Source organism: Lutzomyia longipalpis, chromosome 1 (assembly GCF_024334085.1).
Source record: "Lutzomyia longipalpis isolate SR_M1_2022 chromosome 1, ASM2433408v1".
Lineage (NCBI taxonomy): Eukaryota > Metazoa > Arthropoda > Insecta > Diptera > Psychodidae > Lutzomyia > Lutzomyia longipalpis.
Window position 1 is genome coordinate 28,182,565 of NC_074707.1, and position 24,643 is coordinate 28,207,207.

Sequence of the window (24,643 nt, forward strand, 5' to 3'; positions counted from 1 at the left end):
ACGTGCCCGAAGATTATGAACCATACTCCTGTGTTAAAAGACAGGAATATGGTTTATAATCTTCGGGTGCGTTAAAAAAAATATATATATAAGTGTTTGCAGTAGCTCGTCTGCTACAGAGATAGGTCCTTTCGTGAGATTTTACGCAGACAGCAGACTTGTTGCAGTGAGAGATCTACAAACAACTAACACTTCATTAATCCAAGTAATTTGTTCGCATTTGAAAGTGAATAAGACGCATAAACGTGAACACTAACCCCTGTCAACCAAAGTTTTTATCGCAAGATATTCAACAATCATTTCATAAGCCAAAAAAAGATCAATGTCTGAAATGCGTTAAGAGAAAAATTGGGAATGTACCGGAAGAAGAATACGATGAACATCGGTTGTAAAACTCTTTAGCCCAAAGAAGAGAAAAATGAAAACAACATGTTATAATCCACAGATAATTAGATGATCTTCTTGTATAACTTGCAGAACGTCTTCAGTCTTTCGAGGGGATTTGCTTGACCATTCTTTTTTAAGAAAAAATTAAATGTCTACAATTTAACGGGCCGATGCAGCAAAAATGGAATAACATCTAATAATTTCTTTATACATCTCATCAACTACTTCAGATTCTTTATCGTCTTCCTGGAATGTTTCATCATCTAATTTCTCTTTCAATATATGTATGTATTACAATTATCATTCTTATTAGAACTTAAAAGTTAAAAATTACTGGCGGGAGATATTGAAAGCTTATCGCGGTTGCTGGAGCTTTTAAGATCGTATGAAACATTGCAAGTTGCATGCAATTAGTTGAACGAAACGTTGTAGAACGAGATGGCATCAGAAAAATACTTTCCTCTCACTCTGGCATTTTGTGTAGGTGAGTTTTTTTTTGAGTGTGTGCGTGAAATGTTTGTTTGAACTTTAACGAACTTTTTTTTTGTTTTTCCAAAAATGCGATTTTCCTTGTTTTTCTCCAAATTTTTGGGCATAAAATGCATTTTTAGAACGCCTGAGGCACTTACAGATGCTCCCGCAGTCCCGGGGAGCCGCTCAGTGCGGGAATTGAGTCTGGCAGAAATTTTGACGGTTGGGGATTTTACACGCACTTTTTTTCCCGGAAATGGATTTTTGTGACTTTTGGAATTTCCGATGCCAAAAATTCAAAAGTTTCTTCCTGGTCACAAAAAAGTTAATTTCGCTGGGAAATTCGGCGGAGAACGCGAGAAAATTGCGAAAAACTGAATGTATGAGGGAGACGCATAGCAGTGAAATGCATCCATCTCATTTTCTCTTCAACAAAATGTACCAAAAAGGGCGCCAAATTCAAAAAGTAGTAAAAAAAAAACATGAATTTTTGTCTTGAAATATTTTTTTTTATATTTTTGCAATAGCTTCAATCACATTCCGTTAAAATTAAAACAAGTATTAGAGTTTTGCATTGATATCTGCCCTAAAACTAGTAAGAGGGATGTTAGGTTTTTTCTTCTCTTTTACTTCATTTAACTTCTCTCTCTATAAATTGAATTACAACAAAGTCCGCTACCAAAAATGACAATGAAATATTTACAGTTTTTTTTTTCCTTTTCTTAGCTAATTTTGTTCGTTCTAATAAAATATTTTTTAATGTAGGTAATATTTTCATCTTTCTGAACACTCTCAATGTGTGCCCTTTTGGGAGATGATAAGCAGGAGCCACACTGGAGATGATATACAGCTCCTGGATCGTCCTGTTTTAATCCGCAGTACAAAGATAATTTTAAAAATTCTTTTTTTTGGAATGAGACAAGAATTTTTCTTGCCAACTTTTTCTATCTTCTGTGAAAAGATTTTCTACGGGAAGAACATCCCAAATCTTCAACTTTCACAGTCATTTCAGATTAGAAAAAGACTTCTCCAGCTTTCTTCAATGTTTTGTTTTTCTTCTATAAAATAGCATTTTAATAAATTGAAAATATAATATTATTTAAAAAAAAAATCAGTATATAACATTTTCTAAAAAATAAACAAAAGAAAAATCCGCAATAAACAACCAATAAAATTTCTTTTCATTTTATAAAAAAAAAGTTTTCTAAAGTTTTAATATAATAAATTTAATTTTTCTTTAAATAAAATCTCCTAAAATCATTTTCCTCATTCTCCATTATTTAAATATTTTTTTTATCTCATTTGTTTTTAAATAAATAAAATTGGCTTTAATCCACGCTCACATGGCGATTAAGGGTGGCCGATGAAGTGAAAGAAAGATGATGCGTGATTTGTGACTCTCTGACCAGAGAGGTCCACTTTTGTTGGGTTTTTTTTTTTGCAAGATTGTCCCGTCGCTTTGCTTTAGGCGCGCACACCTTCCCTGGCTCAGTTGTGATTTGCAATGCCATTTGAGGCCTTCTTGTGACTCGTTCCGTTGCTCGTTAGCCGTTTGTACTCCTCAAAGAGCGTCCGGATGTCCGCGAGAGCTTGCGAAATTCGATCAGCAAAGCGACTGGCATCCTATGGAGGCAAAAGGTCAAACAATTAATTCAAAATACTTCACACTTATCAGTGATAACGTCCCCTAAGCTGAGAAGAAAGTTTATTTTGACGCTAAAATGTGACGCAAAATGGGTCAAATTGAATAAATTCCACGCAAATTGCTTGACCCCGCATCAACTTCTCTCACATATTGATTTGATTCACGAAGGAATACAATCCCTGAAGTGGCAAAGATCACTCACCGTGAGGTTGCAATTCTTCTTTGCGGAAATGTGGAAGAAAATTAAATCCTCCCCAGCCACAATGTACGAAACACCGTAACCATCATCAGCTACGGGTCCAAATCCACCACCAGCACTGATGTACTCGGGATTCTTGGAGAAATCAAACATCGTTGTCTGCCCATGGGGTGTCTGACTCGTCGACAGGCGCCATGGTTCACTGAGAACTTCCTTGAGGAATGGCGACTCCACCTCCAAGTACTTGGACACAACGTACAAGCAGAACAGGTGTCGATCAATCCCTTTGCCACACATTGCATCCTGATAGGCAAGCTGATGCCGTGAACATGCTGTTTGCATGAGCTTCACGCACTCCTCAACATTCCAATGGGGTTTCTTATCGATGGCACGCACAAACGCCGCCGATTCAATTGTGCACGGACGCACAGTTTCTGTTCTACCTTCGCGAAATAGGCGCGTCATGGAGGCCTCATACGTCAAACTGAAGCGTCCTGCATCGCGGAAATAGGCCAACTGAAGGGCCATCTGGATGTATGCATCCGGAGATACGCGGCAAGTCTTCATGAATCCCTTCCCGTAGGCATTGTGCATGAGGACCTTCAAATCGAGATCCTGGAATGAAAGGAAAATTAAGGAACATTATGATTATGAATGATTATTTTAACGACCAATTTACTTTCTAAGAAATTTTTAATTTTAGAGAAATCTACCAAGTTCTTGTTAACCCTTTGTGAAGTTCTTTGGGTCATACCCTGACTCAAATCGAAAAATATTATTCAAGGATGGTTCTAATTAATATTATTAAATGATTCCTTCACCATTATAAAGCTAAAAGTGATGATTCAGATTAACGACTGGATATGTTCTATCATTGTATAATAATTTTATATAGTAATACAATCTCTGAAGGGATGAAAAAATCCAAGAGTTCCGTACCTTCCTCTTTTGAGGGGAACGTAGATGGCGCGCGGACTGGTGCAAATTTGGGGGTAAGCGAAATGCAAGGAGGACCTTCCTCCCATTCACAAGATCATTTGCTTTCGAGCGCTCATGGTGATCACTTGAAGGGTCGCATGAACTGAGCGTTTTTTCTATATGGACTTTTTTTCTGTATGAACTTTTTTCTGTATGAACTTTTTTTTTGTACCTACGATGAGTGGGTTGCAGAAGAGGTGCACAAAAAAGGGCTGAAGGAAGAAAAATGTACACGGAGTTGAGTTCAGATCTTGCAACATTTTTGGTTGAACATTAGTGGGAATGAACAGAAATACATTTTCTTTCCCTTTTGCACAATGAGATCTTCCAAAGTCTCGAAGAGCACAAATTTTGTCTTTTCGAGCAAAATTCTGCCTCAAACACGCTGGCTCACTCAACACAAGCTAAGATTTCTTAAGTTTTCTTAACTTTTCTTAAGAAATCTTAACTTTTCTTAAGAAATCTTAACTTTTCTTAAGTTATCTTAAGATGTCTGAATGGTGAATTTTACCCATTTGGTTGAGAAGACAAAATTTGAAGGAAAAAAAAATTTTAAAAAATTTCTCATTTTTCCAAGGAATTTTGGGGTAATCCCAAAATTCACGTCTTTTCACTCTAAAACGTACAGAAGAGCCAGAAAACGCGAAAAACTGATTTTGGTATAGACTCGCGAAAAGTGTTGAATTTGGGGTTCCCTTTGGACTTTTGCACAACCGCACGACCGCACAACTGCACAATCGCACAAACGCACAACCGCACAACCGCACAACCGCACAATCGCACAACCGCACAACCGCACAACCGCACAATCGCACAATCGCACAAACGCACAATCGCACAAACGCACAACCGCACAACCGCACAACCGCACAATCGCACAAACGCACAACCGCACAAACGCACAACCGCACAATCGCACAAACGCACAACCGCACAACCGCACAACCGCACAATCGCACAAACGCACAACCGCACAACCGCACAATCGTTTGTGCATTGTGCGCACAAACGCGATTGTGCGTTTGTGCGATTGTGCGGTTGTGCGGTTGTGCGGTTGTGCGATTGTGCGTTTGTGCGGTTGTGCGATTGTGCGTTTGTGCGATTGTGCGTTTGTGCGATTGTGCGGTTGTGCGGTTGTGCGGTTGTGCGGTTGTGCGATTGTGCGTTTGTGCGATTGTGCGTTTGGGCGATTGTGCGGTTGTGCGTTTGTGCGATTGTGCAGTTGTGCGGTTGTGCGTTTGTGCGGTTGTGCATTTGTGCGATTGTGCGGTTGTGCGTTTGTGCGATTGTGCGGTTGTGCGGTTGTGCAGTTGTGCGTTTGTGCGATTATTCACCAGATAATTCACCATTCAGACAGTCTGAATGGTGAATTTCACCCAATCTCTTCAACATAATGATGCAGTCGATGATCTACTTCAAATATCTCAATTAATGAATTCTAAATTCCGAGCAACAAAAAATCACAGCTAATATGCCGAAACATCGCTGAAAATTATAAAAAATTTGGTTCATAGAATAGAAAATAGAATTTCTTTTATTCTATTATTTTTAATAGAAAAAATTTCTGTTATTCTGGTGTAGCCAAATATTGATTAATTATCTTATTTTAATCAACTCAATTTCATTTTTTGAATAATTATTTTTTTTTAAAATTTTTTTTTTTCAAAACTTACATATATTTCCACAGAGTTTTCAAAATTATTAATTTACTCGCATGTAGAAGAAAATTTTTGATTTAAAGTTAAATCAAAAAATGATTGAAAAGGCCTTTAAATTTTTTTTTTATATAAATAAAAGTTTTCTATTGCAAATTTTAAATTCATTAGTAGCAATATCAGCTTGTGTTGAGTGAGCCAGCGTGTTTGAGGCAGAATTTTGCTCGAAAAGACAAAATTTGTGCTCTTCGAGACTTTGGAAGATCTCATTGTGCAAAAGGGAAAGAAAATGTATTTCTGTTCATTCCCACTAATGTTCAACCAAAAATGTTGCAAGATCTGAACTCAACTCCGTGTACATTTTTCTTCCTTCAGCCCTTTTTTGTGCACCTCTTCTGCAACCCACTCATCGTAGGTACAAAAAAAAAGTTCATACAGAAAAAAGTTCATACAGAAAAAAAGTCCATATAGAAAAAACGCTCAGTTCATGCGACCCTTCAAGTGATCACCATGAGCGCTCGAAAGCAAATGATCTTGTGAATGGGAGGAAGGTCCTCCTTGCATTTCGCTTACCCCCAAATTTCCTTAAAAAGACCTCATGCGCCATCTACCTTCCCCTCAAATGAGGAAGGGCCGAAACGATTTGGGCACTTTCGCCCTTCTTTGTAATACTATGTGTAGATAGCAAAGGTTCTATGCAAAGAAATACAGACGCAGTCTTTAGTTTTCAGGTGTTATTTATTTACCGCGTGAACAACGTTTCGGCCAACGTTTTGGGCCTTCTTCAGGTTCTGCTGAATAACAATTTGGACAAAAAATATTAAGAAACCGGTGAAGAAAAAGTCTAACAATAATTTTAACTGAACACGGAAATATTGAATAAACAATTATTCAAAAGAACCTGAAGAAGGCCCAAAACGTTGGCCGAAACGTTGTTCATGCGGTAAATAAATAACACCTGAAAACTAAAAACTGCGTCCGAATTTCTTTGCATAAAGCTAAAAGATCAACCTTTTGAATTATTTTTTGATTCTATTAACTTATTTCTTTGTAGGCGAATTTTAGTGTCAAATTTGGAAAAAATTGCTTCACTTTTAGCACTTTTAAAATCAACAATTTTACCTATTTTATAATTCTATTTTGGCTCCAATCGGCATAAATCTTATAAATATACTTAATACAAAAGAAAAAAAAAACATGGAAACCTCGAAAGTTTAACCTTTTCAGGTCCGTTGTCAATCTAGCAAGTTGATTGAACCAAAAATAATTTTTAGGGGTTCCTTTGTGTTAAAATAAGACATTTTTGGCAAAAAAAAAATTCCAACTCAAAAATTTTCGGTCAGGGATTAACTACACAAAATCAAACGTTTTTAAAATCGAGTCTTTGGGTCAGCCAAAGATCTGTTTGGACCTGACAGCATTAACCGATAAAGCTTCAAAAAAGCTTTTCCAAACTTTCGGGAAAATCCATAAAGTGGATTTTTTATTTGACTCAAATGTGTAGGGGAGGGCGGGGCTAAAAAAGTCACTTAAGGGGTTAGAAAAAGCCTAAAATATCATATTTCCTAGTTAAATAGAACAAAATGATCTGAGAAAGAGTTAAAGGGCAGTTTTCCTAAAGAAATGAACTATACATTTCGCTTTATATATTTAGGAAATATGATATTTTGAGCTCTTTCTAAACCCTTAAGTGATTTTTTTAACCCCGGTCTCCCCTATAAATTAGCCCATAATGAGTTCGTAAATAGCAAGCTTATTCAAAATCACCCCAGTAGTTTAGGTATGGTCGTCAAAGGGTTAATTTTAATTGTCTTTCTCTGTTTAAGTTTTAATTCAAGTTCAGAGCAATTAAGAACTGCACTGATCTCTTATTTTTCATGTATTTTTTGTTTCTCTTTTATTAAAAAAGCTCAATGTCAATAAAGACCGTAAATAAACCTTTAAACTCTATTGAGCAGCAAAAATTTTCCAGCAAACAATTCTTAAAAATAATTGAAGAGAAAAAAATGGAAAAATATCATTCGTCATGATGTCAGAGAAGAATATAAAATAAAATAATACTGTACGATGGATTTGTTCTCGTGTATGGTGAGTCTAATTACGTGTTTTGCATTTTAGAACGTTACTAATTCAACGTAGAACAGTCAGTTCAGCGATCGTCCTTGACTGTCTGTTTAACCATACAAATTGAGTTTTGTGCTAAATAAGAATGAAAACTAAGCTGTAATTATTTATTTAAATTATTGTCAAACACGGCATGACATTTAAATACTTTTCCATCAAAGTCTTTATTCTTCTCTCATTTTTTTTTTATTGACTTGAATGCAATTTTGGGTTAAAGAAAAAACTAAAAGTCTTAAAAGGGGTTAACTACTCACATTTAATACTAATTGCGCAGCTTCGTGCGCTTCTTCGATGGCTGTTAAACACACTGGATTCTTTAAGTCCCACGCCAATCTCGTTGGGGTTGGTGGTTGGAACTCAGGTGTCCCCAAACAATTTCCTTTCTCATCATATCTGCAATTTTTTTGCACAAGAAAAATTTTATTTCATGGAAAAAATAATAGTTTTGGAAGTTTAATAAATAATTGGCGGTATTCTGGGATAAATATAAAGATCAAAATAAAGAAAAAAACCAAGATTTGGTATTCTAGTTTAAAATTCCAAGAAATTTTTAAGATAATCTTGGAAATTCAAAATATTTCAAGATTTGGTATTCTAAGATAGAGATTTACAGTCGAACCATAACCTAAAAATCTTGTTTCTTCATACAACTTCCAAGACTTTTAGTATTCTGAGATACGAATCAAAATCAAAATAAAGATTTACAAAATGAGCTGTCAAAAGAGACTTGGATAAAAATATTCCAAGATTCTGTATTCTACGATAGAGATTTACGGTCTTATTATAACGTAAATTGTCTTGGATTTATGTGAAATTCCAAGACGGTTTTGGGGTCCTTTGAAAAATTGGTTTTCAAATGAGGTAAAGGCAAAGTAAATTCAGAATGGGAGATATGAAAACTCTTGAACAAATAGGGGATGCAGATGCAAAATGACTGGTTTTTGCCGGATTTGTGTTCACTCCATCTTGCTATTGATGGAGTGACCTCCGGATTGGGGATCTCATCCCCGGATTGTCACATTCTGGACAATCCTGGGATGCTGGTGCAAAAATGTTTGTTTTTTGCCGGAATTATGGTCACTTCTCCTTTGTAATGATAAGGTGACCTCCAGATTGGGGATCTTATCCCAGGATTGTCACATCCTGGGCAATCCTGGAATTCTGGTGCAAAATTGTGGGTTTTTCGCCGGAATTGTGGTCACTCCTGATTGGTAATGATGGAGTGACCTCCAGATTGAGGATCTCATCCCAGGATTATCAAGTCCTGGACAATTAGAGGATGCTGGTGCAAAATTGTGGGTTTTTCGCCGGATTTATGGGCACTTCCTATTAGTAATGTTGGAGTGACCACTACTCAGGCGAAAAAACCACAATTTTGCACCAGCATTCCCTAATTGTCCAGGGCTTGATAGTTCTGGGATGAAATCCCTGGTCCGGAGGTCACTTTATCATTACCAATGAGAAGTGACCACAATTCCGGCGAAAAACAAACATTTTTGCACCAGCATTCCAGGATTGTCCAGGATGTGACAATCCGGGGATGAGATGCCCAATCCGGAGATCACTTTATTATTACCAATGAGAAGTCACCACAAATCCTGGAAAAATTTTTTTTAAAAATTCCCCAGAATCCTAGGATTGTCCAGGATGTGACAATCCTGGGATGAGATCCTTAATCCGGAGGTCACTCCATCAATAGCAAGAAGAAATGACCACGATTCTTAAGAAAAATTCAAAATTTTGCAGTAACATACCCCCCCCCCCAGTTACCGCCAAATTATCATAACTGGAGGCAGAAAGCACCTCTCCGACAATATTCATTCTATTCCCGGAGCCATAATGCCTGGGAATAATAGCCGAGATTATACAATCAAGGCTCATGCATGTAATGGTCATAAGGAAAAAATTCCCATAAAGTGTTTAAATTTCGTTGAATTGTCATCCGAGAGCGAACGAGAAAGCGTAATAAAAAAATTTAATGCGTTAGAAAGAGATATCGCTAAAGTTTTCTTGGCGCGAAGCTGAAACCAAGAAACTGACAAGTAGGATAACGCAAATTTTGATTTTACTTTTCTGGATAATTCGTCGTAAAGTAGAATACCGACAGTCTTGGTCTTTATTTTGATTTTTATCTTGATCTTGAAAGGTGTCTCTATCCTAGAATACCACCCAATGTTCTTTTTATCTATATTTAATAGCACAGTGATGCTTTAGATAACCATTTAATTTTTTTTTTCAATTTGAGATTGTGATAAAATCATTAAAAATTTAGAATATAGTAGAAAAATATTTACGTTATCTTAAGCAAAACCGTGTTTTTAAATTACAATTAAAACTACTCTAAAATTTTATTTACAAAGCTGTTTTTTTTACTACTGTGAAGACAAACTACTCAAACTACAAGATTGGTATATAGAACAAAATCAATTTTCTACTGAAGGACAAAATTCAAACACTAACAAAACTATTTTTGAAATATTTTGTATATTTTTAGAAATAGGGAAAGAACTTCTCTAGTTATCATTAGCAAAGCTTAATAGACGAAGTTATTTTAAAAGTTCAATTTTAAAATTTTTAGAAAACTAAAAAAAAAAACTTTTTTAAATAAAAATTAAGAAATTATTTTTTTAGTTTGCTTTCATTTAAATTAATTAAATTTTTTTATTTAATTCCTCGGGTTAATATAGAAAGAAACTGATTAATTTGTTAAAAATTTCCTTCAAATAAATGATAAATAGACAAGTTCTTTGTGAGATCTTTTAGGTCTTTTAGTATATAGCTACAATATATAAGAAGTATTTACAGCATGCTCATTCCATTCTATTATTATCACTTTACCACAGTAGATTTTTATTGCGATAAGAAATTATAATTTGAATAAATTGTCTTTAATCATGTCTTACAAGTTTGTTTTCTCGCGTTTTTTTCTGTTTTAAGAATGTAAATAAGAAGAAATTAATAGCTACTCCATTACCCAGTGTTGATTTCCGTTGCCACAACATACTCCCAAACATGACCTTTAATAGGAGCATCAGCCCTTTGAGGATTAAATAAATTACAGAGAAAGAAAAAAAGAAATAATAAAATGAAAAGAAAATTATGAAATTAGAAAAATTATTTAAAAAAAAAGGTTTTGTGAGTTTGTATTATGTAAAAACTAGTGTGACAGTGTGGAATATTGTGGTTTGTGATGTTTTTGCGTTGATTTCTTTATGTTTTATGTTGTGTTTTTGTGTTTTTAAATTTTTTTTTAAATTTTTGTTTTTTATAAGTTTAAAAAAATTAATTTAATATTTTAAAATTAATGAAAAGTCCCCACCACCAGAGGGATGATGAAGAAATAAAAGAAAAAGAAAAATATTGATATGTAGGCTATGTAGAAAGCTTAAAAAATATATAACAACCTTCACCAAAATGATAACAAAAACATTAGAAACAAACAGAAATATTTACATTCATCAGCATTGAAGGGATTACACATTCAAGAACTTTTTTTAAAGTGAAATTTTCTAAAAGAAAGAAAATCTACAAGAAAATTCTACAGAGCGCAAATTACAAAAGATTCTACTAAACAAACTACTAATCAGTTAGAAATTAGTGAAAATTTGACTTTTTTCAATATCGAAAAGTCAAATTTTCATATTTTTTTCAAACTGAAATTCTACTAAATTCAAAAAAATACATTACAAAATATTTCTACCTAATATTTACAAAGTGTGTCAGTTTAATATTTTTTTTTAAAGAAAATTTATAAACTCTTTTCATTTACCGATTTGCTAATTTTTCCTCCACAATGTAATGTTCCCACATGTGTGACAAAACAGCAGCATCCGCCCTAAAAATGTTTTATTTGTTTTTTTTTCATTTAGCATTTTGTAGCAAATGCATTTTTTTTTTAGGACAGACAGAAAAAAACATAGAGAAGGGGAAGAAAATAAAGGAGAGAGAACAAAGATCATTAGAAACTTTCAAAATAAAATTTGCATTATGCAATCTATTTCGTTCAGATGCGTAGCGAAGAAAGATTAGAAATGAACAGTAAAGAAGATAAATAAAATGTGTTAGAGTTTCGAAAGATTTTCTGGAATAATAGAGACAGAGAGTAATGTGGGAAAAAGTACTGTCGTACACATTTATTTTTTTGTTGAAAGAAAAGCGTGAAAAGTGAGAAAATGAAGGGAAGAAAGAATAGAGTGTATAATATAAAGTTAAATAAAAAAGAGTAATGTAGGATGAAAGAATGAGTGTTAAAAGATGAATAACTTTTTTCATTTTTGGTTTTAGCGGTACTTACCAGGTATGCTCAGCATTGAACCCAACCTTAAAGAAATAAGGAAACAGGAAAAATTATTTTTAAGCACTAAAAAGTACTATTTTCAAACAAATTTAAAACTTTTGAAATGTAGGAAAAGGAAAAAATTAAGAGAATATAAGATGTTAAAAAGATTAAGTTCTGCACTTACCCTTCCATTTCTTCCTACGCAAACGGTGAAACTCTTATCGAACCACCGATCATGCCCATTTCCATGAAGCAACGTCCTTCCGTAGTTGTCCAACTTCTCAGGATGCTTCTCATCAAACTCATAATCCTGATCATCCAACGACACGACAAAGGCAGCACTCTCAATAATGTAGAGCGATTGCTTGTTAACGCCCTTTGAGAACTGACTTTGCCGCACTTCAGCCCACTTTGTACGATCCCCAGCCGTGAGAGATGCCAAAAGTTCCTCACCAGGAGATGGAGTACTATCACTCTTGAGGATTTGCTCCATTTGTCTGTTAAATCATTTAATTTTATTCTCAAATTTGTAAAGGAAAATAATTCAACGTGCCCTTACATTTGAATCTCACACGGCCTAAGGAGCCTTCCACGGTGGTAGATGATAACTTTGTGGTAGCATCCCTTGTGGAGGACAACAATGTGATTTGAGTCCTGATAGTGGACAATTTTGTCTGTCTCGATACCTGGAACGCGTACTGTGTTGAAAATCCTTTCGTACTGCCACGAACAGAGTGGAACGAGTCCTTGCACGAGGATTGGTTCGAGTTCTTGACGCTCAACACGACGCCTAAAATTGAGCAGAAGATGCGTGATATTGGCTGCACGAGCAGCTTGACTCCTTGTTAAATTCGTAAAAACGGCATCAATGCCGTAGAAATTGCTGTTAACCATCAAACCACTTCGGCCACGCAGGTACACATACTCCTCCCACCAATCGGACACATAGTTCGTGGACCACCAGCTCTTCAGTATCAAATACCACTGCAATTTCTTCCCAATGCCACTCTCAAATTCCTTCGCCAATTGCGTCATCCTGTTGTAGTTGTCATCATCGAGAAGGGGACGAACTGATCTCAGGTACCTTGTCATGGTGTCATGCACCGAAGGCAATGGCAACCTCGGCAGGGATCCTTGGAAGCTGTACAGACCTGGTTTATTCCACGTCGACAGCACCTTTACAACTGCTGCCCAGAGTTTTGTCTAATTCATATAAAAACATCCCAGTTACAACAGAAATTCGTGAAGAAGGAATGCCTCTTTTATGCGCTAAACTAACAACCCAAAAGTGTTCAAATTAACTCCAATTATTATGTAGCTTAAGTCAGAGTTTGCATTTTTCATTTTTTGGGACTATTTGGAAATTTCTCATGGTGTTTGTGAAACTTGTTTTCATCCAATTTATGTCCAAACAACAACCTCGTGCTTGCACAAAAACACAATTTTTGGCCTTATATTTTGGGCAAAAATGAAAATTATTTTATATACATACTTCTCATATGCATTGAATGTGAGGTGACAACTTTTTAAACAACTTTCCGCTCAAAACAAAGCTTTGAATAAATTTTTCCATAATTTTCTACTACTCTATGATTTATTTTCTGAAAAAATAATTTTAATTAATTGCACAATTGCATGAAATTGTGATTTTAAATTGGTTTAAAAATTGTTTTATTGGATTGCGAAGAAATAACTTTGGCTGTCGTTAAAGTGTCGGTAGTTTTGGTAAAAATATCGGTAATGAAAGCAAAAGTGTAGATGATATTGGTAAAAAGTGTCGGTTCATCAGGAGTTCCAAAATAAATTTATTTTGACACACCTTAATGTATAAGATATGCTTATTATTAAATATGTAGTCAATAATTTTTAAATTATTTATAATTGTGATGTAATCTCCCGTTAGTTAGAACCACCGAGGGCTTCGGCCTCTCTTGGTGGTTAGTCTCCAGCACAGACACGACAATAATCAATATAATTTAATTTAAAAAAGATACTTGTGCCTATATTTAGAATAAATATTACGTTTTTTCTCATAGGTTTTCTTGAAAGAGTTTTTTTTAAACTATGCAATTGTTCAAAAAATATTTTTTAAGGATTTGAGTAAAAGACTCGAATTTAAAAAAAAAATTTGAAGTTTAATTTTTTTAACCTACCTACCTGAAATTAAAATAATCGTTACTGTCGTTTATGCAGAAAAGAAAAGATTGAGATGAAGAATGATTGAGAAGAAAACATTAGCAATTTGAGAAATAAGCAAAATTATCAAGATGATTTGTTTTTAAAAGACACAAAAAAAAACTGGGCCAGTATTTTATAACTCTCCGAGTGCTGGGTGGCCCATAAGAACTGTAGTACAGCCACCCAGCACTCGGAGAGCTACATAATACGAGCCCTGTACTAGTTGAAGACAGCATTTTTAACAAGCTAAATTTGTTTCACATAACCGATAATTTAGTTTCAGATTCAATGCACGATCTTTTTGAAGGAGTATGTCATTACGTTCTCTCAAAGGCGATTTTTAATTTCATATAGGGGAGAGCGGGGTTAAAAAAGTTACTTAAGGGTTTAGAAAAAGCTCAAAATATCATATTTCCCAAACAGATAAAGCAAAATGTATAGCTCAATTCTTTAGGATATTTCTTGCCCTACAACTCTTTATCAGATCATTTTGTTCTATCTAGATAGGAAATATGATATTTTAAGCTTTTTCCAAACCCTTAAGTGACTTTATTAGCCCCGCCCTCCCCTACATACACAAAAAAAAAATTTTAAACTGCTTATTTTAAATAATGTGAAACTTTCATATAATTACGATACAGACGATCATCCGAGCTTTCGACGAACTTTATCAATGAAAACGTCTCACTGAGCTCTACAATCTCTACAATACACTAAAATTTTAAACCTCTAGCTATAAGGGAAGAGGTTGACAGGACGGTATTTCAAAATGCCGGACGGCTGCCATTCTGGATTTTGAAAATGCAAAAAAATGAAATTTTACACCAAATTTTTTATACAAAAACTTCAAACTGGAAGTCTCTATCTCTTACCGTTCTCGAGTTATGATTTAATATAGACCGTCAGGCCGGCCGGATTTAGAATTTTCCACCACTTTTCGTAATGTGAAATATCTAAAACGTGCTCATACTTTTGCCAATATTACCGACACTTTTGCTAAAATTACCGGATTTTTTGTCCAAAATAACCGAAACTTTTACCAAACCTATCGACATTTTTACAAAAAAAAATCGAAAAAAAAAAGAATTATTCCAATATTTTGTTCGTTAATGTCTAATTTAATTTTAAATTTGACATTAAATTCAAAACGAAGTAGAGGAGAAACAAAACGAAGCTAAAAAGTTCTGACATTCATAGTCATTTAGTCAATTTAACTTATTTATCTTTTTACTATATTTTTCAAGATGGCGACTATTTTTAGAAGTCTTTTTACCTTTTAGTAGTTCAAGAGAAGATCATAGAAAATTAATAAGTCCTAATAACCCTGATTTTATTTAAATCGGGAAAATTGATAAAAGTTTTTAAAAAAAAAGTTTTTACAAAACTTCAATTCTATAGCAAAATTTAATTTTTGCATTAAAAAAATTACAAAGAAAACAATAAAATTTGTAAAAGCTAATGTTGTAATCGTTACAATCTAATCTAACTATCAATAAATTAACAAAAAGTCCCCTCATGTGAATACTTGTTGCAATTTATCGGTCATATCGTGAGATAAACAAATTATTAATAGGAAGATTATTTCGCAATCAATATTGATTTTCTCTATCACAATTGACCACCATGGATACCCCCATAGGAGGGGGACACTCTTTGAGAAATCTACAACCACGTATTGCCCTCTATTGAGCAATATTATTATATACATTAAAATACCATTGAGACACAAAAGAAATGGTCAATGATTGTTGCAAACGTACCTGTATTGAGACGGATTTCCCTTTGCCGCGTGCCTCATACATCCACCCTTTGTACATAAGCAAGAGTTTCAGAGAGTATCTCATTGTGTAGCAAATTGAGAGCCAAAACACAAGACCCGTGAGACTACAGGCAACCAATTGCCAGACAGCCGAATCACCGGGTAGTATTGGCATAATGTTATTAACCATATTCAATGGAACACGTTTGCCAGAAAAATGCAGAGCCACGGCAATTGCTATTACCAACCACAGACTCTGCAAATGTGCTGGATAAATGCCATTTCGCAAGCCATTCTGCAATCAAGAAAGGGGAAAGAAACATTTAAAATGCAAGCAGTATGGGTGATATTCAGAGTGCAACCATCTATAGTGGGAGGGATACAACAACAAAATGTGGAAAGAAAAAGAACAAAACTTACGCGAAATCTTGCAATTCTCTTCTTCCACGATCGCACACCAGATTGCCATACGAGATTTAGCACCTCCTGGTCATAGTTGATGTCAAAACCCTCGTGGGTGATGGAGAAGGAGAAGGCAACGGCCGAATGGGCTTCCGCCATGGCAGATTGTTATAGTAAAACTGCCCCGAAGGAGAGTTGCAAGCACACCACACACAAATTCTCCACCGAACACAACTCAATTGTATCCCCACCTGTTGGCCCAGCACCTTCCACGCGTCACCTAATCAATGACAATACACCGTGCTCTAAAAAAAAGTAACAAGAGAAAGATGCCTTTATGTGGTATTCATTTATTCATTAACAGATACATTCGCACAGGTATATAACGATTTGTGACTTGTGTTGAAAGAACTTGCAGAACTTATTGATTTTATTTACTGAATGGTAGGAGAATCATTCAGTTTTTTCCCCAGAGTCTAAGATTCTGTAATTAAAATCCAATAAACAGATTTTCTAAAAGTGGAAGATAATTTACATTCCATGGAACTGATTTTTAAAAATATTCTTGTTGAATTTGTATTTTTATCACAAAAAACACGCCATGAAGAAGCTTTTCCTATCTCAGCGGAATTTTGAAGCATTTTGCCGGTATAAACTGAAAGATATTCACATGATAACCAATCTCTTCCACACTGTCGCATTCTTTTCCCATTATATTGCAATCAGTATAGAATTTAAGACACCTCTAATTAAGTGAATCATTGACAAAAAGAGAAATCCTCACAAAAATTCCATAAGCAGGTTAACTGATATCCTATTGAACTTTATCATGGCAACAATTCTTTATCATGCTCCTCACAATCATTTTATCAGAGACAGAACGGGGAAAATATAGAGCGTGTGCGCATGGAGATTTATGATTAATTTTCACGCACATGCGTTGTGATTGGGATTTATTTTGAAATACCTGAATACTTTTTTTTGTATCTCGTTGTTACAAAATTTCTTGATAATTCTGCAGTTAATCTCTAATTTAGTTCCCCCGCACGGACACGTTGAGTCTTTTGGAGTTTCGTTTTTTTCTTCTTTTATTTTTGCGTAAGTACCAAGTCTAAAGGTTACCCACCGTTAAAATAATCTTCAATGACGAAGCAAAAATTTTCAATAGGGCTTTCGATTTTTCTGCTCTTCCACTATTTAAACTTTGCCCCGTGTTTCTTACGTAGGTATCTTATATACAATGTATAAAAAATAGGAAAAAAGTGGGCTTATGTATAAGAGAAAAAAATGATTAAGAAATATTTTATTTATGTAAATTTTTCACCAATTCAGGGATTGACATACATTTGGAGGAAAGAAGAAAAAAGCTTTTATAATATTTGATTGTGAAAAGAATTTTAATTTCAAAATAAAAGAATTGAATTACCAAAACATTTTTTTTAGAAAAATTTCAACATAGTTTTTTATTCAAATGTCTTCGGCGACAGAGAATGAAAAATTGTCTCAAAATTGGAAAGATCAAGATTAATTTATTAATAAATAAAATATCAAATAATGGGCCTAATTCAGCGACCAAGAAACCCTTGAAATTCGCTTGAAATCTTGAAATTTCAGTACAAAATTCAAAGATTTCAAGGGTTTCTTGGTCGCTGAATTAGGCCCAATTTATGAATTTTTCATATCTCTTTGTGAATTGTGTCGATATTTTGCATCAACTTTTGAGCACAAAAAGTGTAGCAAAGAGTACAAAAAAGAAGAAGATCAAACAGATGAGGCAGAAAAACATAAAGCACGCTGATAAAATCCGCGAGAATGCTTGTTAAGTAACGTGTTGGCAAGTTCAAAGTCCAAAAAACTCGAAAAAATAGGTCAAAGACTCCCATGGAAGTTGTTTCCACCACTATAAAATGTCTTCCACTTTATTCATAAGCTTCGCTGCTTTTTTATTATTATCTCACCAACATTTACGCATAAGAAAGACTTCGTACGAAGAAATACAAAGATGTGTGTGTAAATGAAAAAAAAAATAAACCAAGAATTGAGAGAAGGAAAAAAGGTGAAAAATCGACCTATAAAACATTTCCAAGTGAATGTTTACCACTTGCCGCCAATTGCATATTAATTCATTCAAATTAAACTAACAATATTCCAAGTGATTCATTTACCTACAAAACAATATTTTCTTTTTATAAATCTCACAGGGTTTACCAATATGAAAATCAAGAATTTCTCGCTTTTTTTCAAAAAGAATTGAAAAAAAATATTTTAAGTATAAAATGAAAAACCTTATGTTTTCTTCAAGAAAAGACGGAAACAAGTTATAAATATATTGTGAATATTATATAATTTTAACATGTTTTCCACGCATTTTATAATGTAGGCTTGTTGTGTCCCCTTTCCACGTGTTGACGCAAATAGAAAGAAAAAAGATCACAATATTTTTCTTCTGATCAGCACTTAAAAAAATGAAAACAGAAGCAAAGCAGGGAGAGGAAAAAAAGATTGATCAAACTGCAAGGTCGATTTTTTTTACATCAGACTGAAGGTCACACATATAAATGTTTTGTAACTTCTTTTGCAATGTTTATGCGTTATATATAGTGTATGCCCCAACACATAGGCTAAGGAGATCAATTAAAGAGCATGGGGGTTAAATTGAGCACAGAAATGTCATTCGAATACACATTCACGAGCATACGTTGCATATTTATTTATTTATTTAATTTTAATTCTTGTTCCGTGATATTTTATCATTCAAAAATATCCCAATTTGCATTTAACCATTTTGTTTTACCAGAAAAAAAGCTCAAAATAAAGAAAAATATGCATTTAAATTGATTTTTTATCAAAGTAAATTATAAAAAAAGAAACTTCCGTCATGTCCGGTAGTTAAGAGATAACATAGCATTAGTTTTTGGAATTAATTTCAATTTAGACGGAAGATAAAACAAACAATAAGTCTCACAGAGAGATTGATCTTGAGCTTTTTGTCCTTCCAAAAAAAAAAAAAGAAAACTCCTATAAAAGATGACGAAATTCAGTGTCTAATCAAAGTCAAACCAAATTGGGCATTACACTGCTGCTGATAAAGTATCGTCACAACATGTGACTTCCTTGAGCTTTTTGGACTTTTTCCAAGGTGATTGGCATGTACGTAAGCACCCCTTCTAATCATCCTCAACTGCAATATAATACACAGAGTTCAAATTGATAAAAGAGTTGTAATGTAATAACATTTCACAAGAAAATTCGCTTCTATCTTACAGAATTTTGTTATTAAGTTGAAGAAATCAAAACAATTTACTGATTTTTCCTCACAAAATAAAAATTCCGTATAATAGTGGAAAAATTCCATTGCATTTAGGCCGGAAAAGATCCATTTCAGACATTTTCCTCATAATTCACTGTGCCAAGGTTCAAGACAAAACAATTAGTCTATTTGAATTTATTTATTCGAGCCTCTCACCGATTTACTCACAAAATTCTTCTCTCTCTCTCTCATTGAGTTTCTCTTACATAACTTATCACTACCAAATGTAATTCTATTATATTAGTAAAAAAGAATAACACAAGTTTAATTTTAACCGTCAATTCAACTTGCAACAGTAGTGTGTGGATCAAAACATCACGTTTTTCGCGTTTTTCTCATCATTCGATGGAGAATTTTCCACCACATAAATATTTTATCTGTCGCAAACAAAACCTTTCTTATCAATTTCAAGTAAGTAAATATTCTGTATTTCACTTGGAAAATGCATAGCAGACATCTACGTAGTCAAGTCAGTTTATCTCCAGTTTTTGCATTGTAAATTTTTCCGAATAACCCAAGAGATCACGTGGAGTCTGCTTGAATGAACTTTCAGCAACAAGTTGTTTATTTTTCACAAAATCCAATGTCTTCCTCTTTAGCCTAAACTTAATAGATAAATTGACTAAAAATTGTTTATTTTAATTTGTTAAATAAACTTGTGTAAACTACATTGCTAATTAAAAATTTACGAGTGATTGTTGCTAAATATAGCACTTCCTAATGTGTGATACCTTAAAGATGATTGTGTGGAGAAATAATATTGCTAAATATTTCTGTCTTACATTGTCATTATTTTCTTATTTATAATTTGCACAGCAGAACTCAAGATAAAACGCGATAATTCAGCTGTTTTCTTTATTTTATGCAGTTCAGTGCGAAATATTCATTTTATTCAATGAAAAGTAAACAAACTTTCATTTATGAATAGTTTTAAGATTAGGATTGAATAAAAATCCAAGAAAATATAGATTTTGTTGTTCTTATTTTTCATTCAAAGTTTATGGTATTTAATAAAATATTTAGAAAATCTAGGTCATTTCCCTATGACCAAGCTTAATTTATTTTGAAGATAGCTCAAATGTGACCATGCAACAAGCCATGCAAGGTTCTTCCTCAAAGCTTTTAGAAAGTATTATATAATATAAAGAAAACATTTAGTTGTTGCGCAGAAGTATTTTTTAATTAAAAACAAATTTTTTAAATTAAGCTTATCGTTCATTTAAAACTAGGTGGAAAAGGTCGCATTGTCTTTTATTAACAATCAAGTGAAGTGACACAATATGTAAAAAAAAAACAGTAATTGATACAATTACCCATAAAGCTCATTTATTTGCAATGCTATTTGTAAATTTTTGTGGTTAGATTAAAATTAAGTTTACATTTTATTCTGCCCAATTAATTTATTATTACACATGTTAATTATTTCCGGAATAATAATTAAATTGTTAATGGTTTTTCTAACTATTTTTTCTAGAATATTGTAGGCTAATATGCTAACGCCAAACTGATAAAACAATAGAAGAACTCTAACTAAAGCCAATTAGTTTATTTTAACGACTTTTGATAAGAAAAAGCTCCTAGTTTTAGCAGAAGTCATTAAGGTTTCTTTTATTCTCGAGCGATATGTTTCGAATATTTTAATAATTGACATCCAGACAAAAGAGAATCTACTAAAGAACTTCTCTCAACTTTTTTTTATTTGATTTTAAAGGTCAACATTAACTTAATTTTTTTGTAAGCAATATTTAAATGGCTCTTAAATATTTTTAAAATTAGTTTTAAAAATATAAGTTCAGTTTCCTAGACAAACTCACTCAGACGATTAAAATAAAATGAATAGACAAAAGTTTATAACACTAAAATATTAATCTATTTAAATATTTACACGTAATGAAAGTTTTCCTCCTGATTTTTTCCAATTCACTCTGTCTCGACTCTACGTCATATTGAAGTGCAAATAATAAAAGTAATTTATCGTCGTCAGTGGGTATTTTGAGAGGCCGGTTAAAGAGGATGGAATGAGGGAAGATGTTTAATTTTTTATGCTATGCCTCTCATTCACAAACAAATAATTCGCGTCACATTTTGCAAAGATTGTGGTGTGAGAGACACTGAACAATTTATGAGGCAATGTAGGCAAACGAACGAAGCACCTTTGGACTTTAAACCCGTAACACAATCGCGGATCCAAAGACTTTGAAAATTTGATGAGGTTTTCATGATGATTCCGAATACTCTCGTGACCACAAGGTGGCTTTTATAGGAGTCGCGCTTTCGGATAATCCATATACCTAGAACTTTTGAACTCTACAGACAAAGTCTCAATTCCACACACATGCTTTTATGTGCGATAACATTCTCTTCTCTCAAGTGTAGCTAAAACCTTCTGTCTGTGCTAGAAAAATTTTCTACAATTGCGCTTCCTCATTCTACGTCGCACGCGGGCGATCTTCTCACATTTTCTTGCCCCACTCATTCACACAAATTGTTATCAAACAACTTAATCAGAATGCCTCTCGTCTGAACGATTTATTTACCAAAGTCCATGGTTTTTGAGCACAAAACCACCTCTTTCGTATAAAAGTCGCTCCCGCTATCTTGAGATACTTTTCCAACGCACTTTTTTCTTCATTCTCCCTCATCACAATGGTTTTTTGCCAAACCCTCACTCGATAAGCCTTGTGTTTGACTATCCAAGATCAGAAAGACAGGTGAAATGAAGTAAGATTAAAATGTTAAAATTTAGCAATTGTCAACAGTGAGGTAAAGACGCAAAAGAAAGCGATAAGAAAGCTTTGATATCTTGTTGGATTTACCGAAGAATTCTTGTGAATCACTCGCAGATTAAAGATCTCCTTACAGAAGGTAGAGACCGGTTAATCGCCCAAAAAGAAATTTTTATGGATATTTTTAATGTTTTAAAGTTATAGTTGTTCTTTGAATATCTTTAATATGTTTATAATACAAAAAATACCCTTGAATATGTTAAAAAGTACAATTATAAAGAAAATATCAAAACTACCATTCCAAAAAATATATTCATTAACTACAGTTTCCAAATCTTTTTTTTTTCTAAAAAGTTCTATTAGCTATAAAATCGAATAAACTATAATACAATCACCATAAAAAATTTCCTTAGAACTTTTAATATGAAAATTAGCATTAAATGTGAGGAAAATTGTTGTTTTCATACTTAATTGTGAGTTACCATGCATATGAGATAATTAACGACAGAATGACGTTGATTCCATTGCAAGAAATTTTTATTTTCAATAAATTGTATATAGAGAGAAATTGCAGCGCGATTGATTAAAAGCAATCAATATATGGTTCAGTTTCTCTGTCATACATAAGAGAGTAAATACTGAAACCTTTGCTCTTGCGTGCCTGATATCTCCTGATAAGATTCTTTTCTAATTTGTGGATACTGTGACAAAGGTTCGTTGAGATAAACTCCCTATATTTTTTTGAAAATCAAGCTGAAGCTGCTTTTTGTCGTTTTTCCCTGAAACAAGGAAAATCAAATTAAACGCTTTGTTTTCGCTTTCTTTCCTCTTTGAATTAAGAGAAGTTCACAAGTTGGCAAAAAACTCTATAATACATAAATAATTTGGAAATTGCGTCTGTTGGTGATGGAGTTTGATTCTCCAATTGTGTAGTTAATTTAAAAAAAACTATTGGGCAAGTCTTGGAATTCAAGGTTATCGTAATTGGTATTTCAGGTAGTCATGTGTTGTAATATGATTCATAAGGTTGAATCTGAATTTAAAATAGTACAAATATTGAAAGAAAATTTATATTAGGCTCAGACTCTCTGTGAGAATGGCATCTGTGGATAACTCCCCTAGTATCCTCAACCTTCGGCTTTACTATTAAACTGTTTTCGTTTACTCTTCAACCACAAATGATTAATAAATTAACAACTCTATTCTCATCTCTCTAAAATCTCTATTTCTCTTCGTTCTTATTTTTTTCTATTTTCTATTACTGTTCACTCTATGAGCAGGTTAACATTCGCTGAACAGTGACTTAAGGTGATTTATAAAGAGAAACTAGCGCCATCTGCCATACCTCTATTCCAATCTCCAAATAATGCTCCCATAGACTTCGAACCCAATCGTTGTTTACGCAAAACCCACACGCATGTGGGATACTTGCTAATTTTTAAAACGTAATATCAAGCAGGTATTATCCGAATGTTGATTGAGCAAAAAAAAAAGAGCTGTGTGTGAGCTTGCGGCAATCGCCAAGGATTTTGTTTTGAGTACAAAAGCCGCTGCTTGCAACATTTTTTGGGAATTTCGGAGACAATCAAAATTAACACTGAAGGTTAATTTTTGGCTTTTCATGAAAATCACACGAATTTCTTGGACTTTTGCAAATTGTGGAAAGTGAAAGAGTGCATGCACTGCACAAATCCCTGACCTGGGGCAAAATGATCGCGATTACACTTGAAAAGTCCAGCAGGAAAGTCTCGAAATGCGAAATTTGCGCGTGTTTGACAGAAATTGGTAAAATTGGGTCAACGATTTTTTTTCGTCGTCGTCGTCGTGCACGAGTAAAGGAGACACACGCATTGAGATGTGTGTGGGTGAGAGTGAGATGGGGGACACAGGTGCTTCCGAGCAGTGACGTAGAAGGAAAAGTGTTTTGCAAGTCCAAAAGGAAAACATTAAAGAAAATCTCCTCTGCGATAGTTTTTTTTCTCCACAAAACAACTCAAATTGAGTCACACACTGAATTCCACCTTGATGCATTCAATTTACCTTTTTTTTTCTCTCTGCCTCACCACATAAAAGCAACAAATTTACACGCACACACCATCAACAGTACAAAGTTCAATCTCCGCCACTGCGATGCTTGGAAAATAAAAATCTTCAAATCGTTGTTCTTCCTCAGTTGCTCACCCAATTTTCTCTAAAGTTTTCACGTTTTTCTCTAGCACTAAAAAATGCCTCCTGAGTGTTGGAAAATGTGAAATTATATTTCCACGAAAAGCACCCACAGAAAATTCCTCTCCAATTGCAATTTTTTCAGGGATATTTCCCCCTCTCAACACTTTTTCACTGGAAAATTTCTCTCACAAATATTCACACAGATGGGCGAATAAAATCTTTTGTCGACTTTTTGTCTTCTTGAATTCCCGAATTTCCGTAACACACGCGACACGATCAAATTAAAATGTGCAACTAAAATAAAAATCGCGTAGCAATCTTGCAAAGAGCGAGCTTTCCCACTAAACCTTCTTTTTGTTAT

The 24,643-nt window shown here is 33.9% G+C and overlaps 1 protein-coding gene across 8 annotated transcripts; it reads right to left on the reverse strand.

The window, feature by feature from the left end:
• Positions 1 to 1,345: 1,345 nt before the first annotated feature.
• LOC129797470 (carnitine O-palmitoyltransferase 1, liver isoform) lies at positions 1,346 to 24,643 on the reverse strand. Of its 8 annotated transcripts, none has more exons than XM_055840077.1 (11): positions 24,154 to 24,643; positions 16,096 to 16,382; positions 15,677 to 15,970; positions 12,298 to 12,941; positions 11,923 to 12,235; positions 11,754 to 11,779; positions 11,229 to 11,294; positions 10,434 to 10,496; positions 7,714 to 7,852; positions 2,706 to 3,317; positions 1,346 to 2,481 (listed from the first exon to the last, which is right to left on the reverse strand). In XM_055840077.1, exons 2-11 carry the CDS (start codon positions 16,234 to 16,236, stop codon positions 2,347 to 2,349), a joined length of 2,433 nt encoding a protein of 810 aa, XP_055696052.1. In that variant the 5' UTR covers positions 16,237 to 16,382; positions 24,154 to 24,643; the 3' UTR covers positions 1,346 to 2,346. The 8 variants fall into 8 exon arrangements, with proteins under 8 accessions (XP_055696052.1, XP_055696054.1, XP_055696053.1 ...); XM_055840079.1 differs by having other exon boundaries at positions 24,393 to 24,616; XM_055840078.1 differs by having other exon boundaries at positions 24,295 to 24,616.

Coding starts and splice junctions, on each gene's coding strand:
- LOC129797470 (XM_055840077.1), bottom strand. CDS start 16,236: ATGGCGGAAGCCCATTCGGCCGTTGCCTTCTCCTTCTCCATCACCCAC. Junction 12,942..15,676: donor GGAAATCCGTCTCAATACAG/GTACGTTTGCAA, acceptor TATATGAATTAG/ACAAAACTCTGGGCAGCAGT. Junction 11,780..11,922: donor GCGTAGGAAGAAATGGAAGG/GTAAGTGCAGAA, acceptor TATTTCTTTAAG/GTTGGGTTCAATGCTGAGCA.